Raw genomic sequence first — 7,610 nt, 5'->3', positions numbered from 1 at the left:
AAAGGATGAGATGGTTAGACAGTTGTTATCAATGCAGTGAACAAACTCTGGAGGACGGCAGAAGACAGGAGGGCCAGGCGTGCTGTGGTCCATGGGGTCACAAAGAGTCGGACTCGACTGTGCGACTGAACAACAACAACAAAGAATACTTTCTTGGGAGTAAAAAAGAGTAAGAGTCCAGTAGCACCTTAAAAACTAACAAAATTTGTGGTAGAGTACCTGAAGAAGCTGCGGTGGCTCAAGTGGTTAAGACGCTGAACTGCTGGCTGTGGAAGGTCGGTAGTTCAGCAGTTTGAGACCCGAGTGTGCCGCATGACGGAGTGAGCTCCTGTCTCTAGTTCCAGCTCCTGCCAACCTAGCAGTTCAAAAGCAAGAAATTGCAAGTAGATTAATAGGTACCACTTCGGTGGGAAGGTAACAGCGTTCCGTGCGCCTTGGTGTTTAGTCATGCCGGCCACATGACCACGGAAACGTCTTCAGACAGCGCTGGCTCTTCGGCTTTGAAACGGAGATGAGCATCGCAACCCTAGAGTCGGATTCGACTGGCTTTCGAGCAAGGGAACCTTTACCTTTACCTTTTTACCTGAAGAAGTGAGCAGTGACTCACAAAAGCTCATACCCTGCCACAAATTTTGTTAGTCTTTAAGGTGCTACTGGACTCTTACTGTTTTCTCCTGCTACAGACAGACTAACACGGCTACCCATCTTGAACTTTCTTGGGAGTAAGCCCCATTGTATAAGTCTAAGCAGGATTTTGAGTAGACCTGCCTGGGATTGCTCTCTAGGTCACTGAACAGCAGTCTTTTCACCCTTCTAGGTATACTGACTTCAGTGGGCATAGAAGGGTGTACTTCTGCTTAGAACCACACATCTGGAGTAACAGTGAAATGACACAATGCTCACTTTGAACTACAGCTGACCATCACAACTAGGGCTCATTCTGGAGAGGATTTTCCCTTCTGTTGGAATCTAGTTGCGGGGGGAACCCAACAGAGGTTCTGTGAGAATGATAAACAGAATGATAAACTTGACAATGACAAACTTGACAGACAATCAGCACTAGTGTAAAGGGACAGTAAGAGGGAAGACAGTGCCCTTCAGAAACAATCTGTACGCATAATGTATGCATTGTGAACACATGGCACTCTCTGACACAGATCACTGGTCCATCTAATTTAGTCTAGTTCACTGGTTCCCACCCTGGAGTTCTGGGTCCCTGGGGGGGGGGTATGAAGTTAAGGGGTCTACAAATCCATATGTGCAATTTGACCTTTTTGTCATTATGTATTTTCTCAATCAATGGATACTAACAGTACAACTATTATCATGTGGGAGGGGTCCATTTTTTGTTTTCATGTTAAGAAGAAGAAGAGGAGACTGGATTTACACCCCGCCCTTCACTTGGAGTCTCAGAGCGGCTTACAAACTCCTCTCCCTTCCCCTCCCCACAACAGACACCCTGTGAGGTAGGTGGGGCTGAGCGAACTCTGACACAAACTGCTCTTTTTCAAGGACAGCTGTGCCAGAGCATGTGACTGACCCAAGGTCACATCAGCAGGTGCAAGTGGAGGAGTGGGGAATCAAACCTGGTTCTCCCAGATTAGAGTCCACACACTTAACCACTACACCAAACTGGCTCTCTTGGTTAAAGAGGGGACCTCATACTAGAAGAGGTTGGGAACCACTCACCTAGTTTATCCTGTCCAAGAAAGAGGGACTGAACTTTGAACCACAAGGATCTTCTGTATGCAAAGCATGCATTGTACTCCAAAGACACGAACCTTCGTTGGGAGACCCCCATGCCCTTTATGTATCTATGGTTCCTTCTTATATTGGTGTAGGAATGGCTGCCAGGCCACACTTTTCCAGGCCATGGGTATAACCCGAATCTCAACAGCATGGAAAGAAACAGAGCTATTAGGGTTTCCATGCCACTGGCGTAACATAAGAAGCGGGCCATCATTTGGGGAGTTTGGGGAGGATCCGAAAGACAGCTACCACAAGTGCTGGGTTTAATGACAACACAAACATTTTTTTCATATACAGTTTTTGTAACTAGGCCTTTGTTCTATGGAGTTGAGAATCTAGGAAAAGGCTTTGCTGAGGCTTATGGGATCTGCGTGGACAAATGCCATGTGGGAGGAGGACTGCAATACAGAGGGTGATTGAGCCAGACGGAATGAAAATGCTGGCTGGATCCAACCCAGTATATTTGTCTATACCCATTTCATACCCATCAATGCAGCTGGAAAGCTTGCAAACTGGATAAAGGCAACCCACAAATCAGATCAGCTTGTGCATTCATACTTAAACCACCATCCCAAAGTGTTCCACAACAACCACGAGACTACTTTAGAGTAAGTGTCATGCAGATTTCATCCCGGGAGCCTCACGGGTGCATTTTAAAATTTTTATTGCTACAGTTTGCCGGGGAAAGGCAGCAAGAGAAACGCAACCTCTGAAGCGAGCCCCTCTCGCCACCCCCGAGAGACCGCGTGGAGGACGCCTGATCTGGAAAAGACCAAGCGAAGGGCTTAAAGGGTGGCTGGAGAGGCAGATCTCCGGTTGCAGGCGGCAGATGGACTGAGGGACCTCCCGCGCAGAGGAGGGACCGCCCAGCCGTCGCTGGCCTGCATCCTCCGCTTGAGACCCGGGAGCAGCCGAGCCATGCACCGGAAGGGGAGCAGCAGCGGCGGCCGGCGTGGTCAAGACGACGGCGCGGACTCGGGGGCCGAGACAGGCGGGTGAGTCCTTCCCTCAGGTCTGGGCTGTCGGCGGGCGGGGGGAGCATTTGCGGTCTATCCTGCCGCGCCTCGTCGATCCCCAGCACTTCGAGGCGCGCCTTAGCTAGGCGCTGAGGAACCAGCCTTTCAAGGCACGGTAAAAGGTAAAGGTTCCCTTGCTCGAAAGCCAGTCGAGTCCGACTCTAGGGTTGCGGTGCTCATCTCCGTTTCAAAGACGAAGAGCCAGCGCTGTCCGAAGACCGTGGTCATGTGGCCGGCATGACTAAACACCAAGGCGCACGGAACGCTGTACAAACTCGCATTTAAAACTCCGCAGAAGACTTTTGGCGCGAGAAAAGGGTTGAGCGCCGCCTTCCTTCTCAGCCCCACTCGCCGTCCCGAATCGGGTGGCTGGTTGCGCGCGTTTGCACGAAAGATGTGGTTTGGCCTTCAGGATATGGCGCTGCAACCCGGAGATGGGTGTGTGTATCTCGAAGGCTCAGAATTGAGAGGAGCACCGCTCCCCAGGTGCAAGCAAGAAGAAACGTGGAAAATATATTTTTAGGAAAATCCTGTGCTGTGCTCTTTCTCAATAGGACTTGTAGGCATAGATTAATATTGGGACCCAAATCAAACAGCAGGGGGTGGGGAAAAACCTTTGCATATGCCTTGATCAGTACCGGTTCATGCAGTTATATTATACTTGCCCATTGACAGTGCAGCGTTAAACAGAGTTAAGCCCTTCTGACTCCATTGAAGCCAACAGACTTAGAAGCACGCGATGCACTGTGAGATGAAATGTCTGCAAAAGAGAATTCATGTTAAGTTGTTTAAATTTTATAATATATATTGCAACTGTTCTCCTTCACATTGCTTTGTGAGGAGAATATTTGTTTTATTTATACTCCCCTTTCTTCCCCATGGGGACCAAAATGGCTTTACATTGTTTTCCTTCCCTCCGTTTGATCTTCTCAACAACAACCCTGCGAGGTAGGCTAGGGTGAGAGTATGTGACTGGCCCAAAGTTACCCAGTAAGCTTCCTTGGCCAAGTGGGGAATCCAGGCTGGGTCTCCCAGATTTTAGCCTGACACTCTAATCACTACACCACTGTTTCTGCTTGGGTCATTCCTCCTTTCCCCCCTGCCTTTGAGAATGGGATGTGTTTTTGGTTTTTTTTTAATTTTTAGACCTTGTCTTTAAAAACCACTGAGGACTTCCTCAGACCCTGTATGAGGAAAAGGGTTCCATCTCATGAACAGTGAGGAACACAGAAGGACTGGGACTGGATGGGGCAGGGCAAAAAGCGGCTGAACGTCTCATGGAAGAGCATAGCCCCCCCCAAAAAAAGCATACTTGTGAGAAGGGAGGAAGCCACATTACACAGACAGGGGCTTTGCAGCCTCACTGGCTCTAAGGTTTGTCATATTAAATGTGGCTGTGTGCAACCATCGTCTGGAAAATACCATGTAATTTGTATACCGTTGAGTATTGTGGCACATGGTGATGCGGCGCCTCTGGAACATGGAATTCGACCACCTCAGAATCTTGGGGCCAGTTCATATTCCAGCTTGATTTGTTGATTGCACTCAAGTTTCCTAACCCATGCATGTGCATGAATGTTCAAGGAAAAACAATACAAAAAAAAAAAAAGCATACTTGTGAGAAGGGAGGAAGCCACATTACACAGACAGGGGCTTTGCAGCCTCACTGGCTCTAAGGTTTGTCATATTAAATGTGGCTGTGTGCAACCATCGTCTGGAAAATACCATGTAATTTGAATACCGTTGAGTATTGTGGCACATGGTGACGCCTCTGGAACATGGAATTCGACCACCTCAGAATCTTGGGGCCAGTTCATATTCCAGCTTGATTTGTTGATTGCACTCAAGTTTCCTAACCCATGCATGTGGAACGTGTTGCGCGTGTAGGTGCATTTGCACACATGTGTGCCCATGTCTCGCCCATGTGATCTGTTCATCCACCCCCTTTCTTTTTATTGTGGCAGGTGGACTGCATGGGCAAAGCATGCACATGCAAGGCTGCATCAGCCCAACCGTCTGATATCCCTCCCAAGAGAGGGAAAGACTGGCCCAACCAAACTTTGTGATGGAGGGAGGATTTGAACTTTGTTCTCTTACATCCTAGTATGGCCCTCTTATTTCACACTGGCTCTGTATGTGAATGGTGTGTATGCACCCTGCTGTGTAAACGAATTATATACTGGGCCAGTTTGGTGTAGTGGTTAAGAACGGCGGACTCTAATCTGGAGAATAGGTTTGATTCCCCACTCCTCCACATGCAGCCAGCTGGGTGACCTTGGGCCAATCACAGTTCTCTCAGAGCTGTTATTTCAAGAGCAGTTCTCTCAGAGCTCTCTCATCCCCACCCACCTCACAGGGTGTCTGTTGTGGGGAGAGGAAGGGAAGGAGACTGTAAGCCACTCTGAGACTCCGAGTGAAGGGTGGGGTATAAACCCAACTCTTTTTCTGCTTCCTCCCAACATTTTCATTTTGATCTGTTCTAGGGAAGGAAGGTAGTTCCTGATGATTTTAGAAACCAGAACAGCCCACTGGAACACCATTTAAACCCTGTTCACGCATTGCAGTGGACACACAGACATCTGTTTGTAAGGAAAAGCCAGTGTGTGTTCACATGGTGTCCAATGAAGAGATCTTTGACTCTTGAAAGTTTGTGCCCTGAAACTTTTGTTGGCCTCTAAGGTGCTGCTGGAGTCGAATCTAACTATCCTTCCACAACTGAAAGTCGGCACCAGTACCCAGAGAAAGCTGTGGTTTCAATCACACATTCCAGTGTACATGCATTGACAGTAACGCGAACATTATTCAACACACACATAAAGAGAAAAACGTGCATTCCTTGTAGCTCATGAGCAATGTTCCCTCTAAGCTGAGGAGTCTTGTGAGCAAAAATTCTACTGTGTGAGCTACTGGCATTAAAGTTGTGAGCGAGTGATTTGGCTGCTACATAAATTAGTTTGCTCTGGAGCCCTCCTTCCTGAGCAAAGACAAAAATGTCTGAGCCGGAGGCTAAAAAACTGTGAGCTAGCTCACACTAACTCAGCTTAGAGGGAACCCTGCTCATGAGCAGGGCTTATAATCAAATGTAGGGTCCTGAATCCCAAAAATCACTTTGCCTATCTTCATGACTTCAAATATGCTATGCAGCTAGAACACATCTCTTCTTTCCCTTTGGTGCTTGTGTTGTGTTCCCTCTGAAACGATCCATGTTAAGCAAAGCCGACCATATTGCAGTGGGTGTAATTTGCAGTAGTTGTTTTGTGTTTTCTTGTTGAAGAATATGGAAGCTGGGAAGCGTGGTGGTGGAAAGTGCCGTCAAGTCACAGCTGACTGATGGTGACCCCCTGGGGGTTTTCGAGGTGAGAGACCTTCCAAGGTAGTTTCCCACTGCCTGCCTCCACAGAGAGCCAGTTTGGTGTAGTGCTTAAGAGCGCAGACTCTGATCTGGGAGCACTGGGTTTGATTCCCCACTCCTTCACATGCAGCTTCTGGTGTGACCTTGGATCAGTCATAAGTTCTTTCGGAGCTGTTCTCTCAAGGGCAATTCTCGGGAGAGCTCTCTCAGCCCCACCTACTTCACAGGGTATCTGTTGTGGGGCGGGGAAGGGGAAGGAGATTGTAAGCCACTCTGAGACTCCTTTGGGTAATGAAGGGCAGGGTATAAATCCAAATCTCTTCATCGTCTTTATTATTATTTACTTATTCATCAAATTTCTACCCCACCCTCCCAGCCAAGACCGTCTCAGGGCCTTCTTCTTCTTCTTCCACATCATGATCCTGGTAGTATTTGGAGGTCTCCCATCTAAATACTGGCCAGGGCTGACCCTGCTTAGCTTCTGAGATCTGATAAGATCGGCCTAGTCTGGGCTATCCAGGTCAGTGCAGGGAAGCACGGTACACACAGCACATCACGTCCTGCATATGACGTAGGGTTCTGGCTGAATATAAAACGTTGCATGAAAAAAACCCCAATGTAAATTTGCTCAATAGACTTACTGTTTTTTTAAGGGAATCTGGGAATCCAGAGAACCTGTTATACATATTGTTATAATGTTAGATCAGTATAACGGTATTCAGTTGCCCCGGTGCTGGGGAGAGGAAATGGCTGATATGTGGGTAGAAAATCCAGCTTTTCCCACCCAGAGAAAATGCCTGGTGTGTGGGTAGAAAATCCGGCTTTTCCCACCCACACAGCAGCCATCCAGATTGCTTTACTGCAGTCTTTCTGGAAACCTTGGAGCAAAGCAGGTTTAAGAAAGTTTGAAGAAAAGCCATGGAAACCCCAGGAGGTTCATGAATGGACCGCAGTGCTGTGGGAAGCAGTTAAAAAAAAACCCCTGCTTCCCAATAACATTGAATCCAGGACAAATAAACTGTGTGGAAATGGCCTGGAAGTCAGAGGAAAGGAGTAGGTGCCTATGCATGGTACAGAAGCACAACTGCCCTCTGAACACTTAAGCTTTTTTACAGACTAAATGTTTTCCACCACTCCGAGGTCTATAGAGTAAAACAGTTTCAGAAGAGTCCGGATTCTGGAAGAGATACCGATATGTACGCATGGCATTTTAAAGGTGCATAGTTGCAGGTGGAAACCCTTAGCCATCCATTGTACACAACATAAAATGTTGACGCATATCCTGTGGTCCTCTCTGCATCAAAGGGATGAGCATTTGGAACTAACTCATCAAAATCGATGGCAAACATGCCCTGTCCCATTAACCTCAGACACGTAAATAAGCCAAATTATACTACTTCCAACTTTCAGTAAGGAATCCAACCTGTGGCACCTGGTTGTCTGTAGCCCCTCTCTCTCTCTCTCTCTCTCTCTCTCTCTCTCTCTCTCTCTTC

The 7,610-nt window shown here is 47.7% G+C and overlaps 1 protein-coding gene across 1 annotated transcript in view; it reads left to right on the top strand.

The window, feature by feature from the left end:
- The first annotated feature begins 2,667 nt into the window (after nucleotides 1-2,667).
- Nucleotides 2,668-7,610, top strand: part of FAM124A (family with sequence similarity 124 member A) — a 19,766-nt gene continuing 14,823 nt past the window's right edge. The window contains exon 1 of the mRNA XM_015429053.1: nucleotides 2,668-2,744. Within this exon, the coding sequence (XP_015284539.1) occupies nucleotides 2,668-2,744 (77 nt within the window). The remainder of the gene's footprint in view (nucleotides 2,745-7,610) is intronic.

The sequence above is a fragment of the Gekko japonicus genome, unplaced genomic scaffold (genome assembly GCF_001447785.1).
Source record: "Gekko japonicus isolate JY-2015 unplaced genomic scaffold, Gekko_japonicus_V1.1 scaffold1705, whole genome shotgun sequence".
NCBI lineage: Eukaryota > Metazoa > Chordata > Lepidosauria > Squamata > Gekkonidae > Gekko > Gekko japonicus.
Note: the sequence above shows the minus strand (reverse complement) of the source record. Positions and strands in the feature narration are given on the sequence as shown.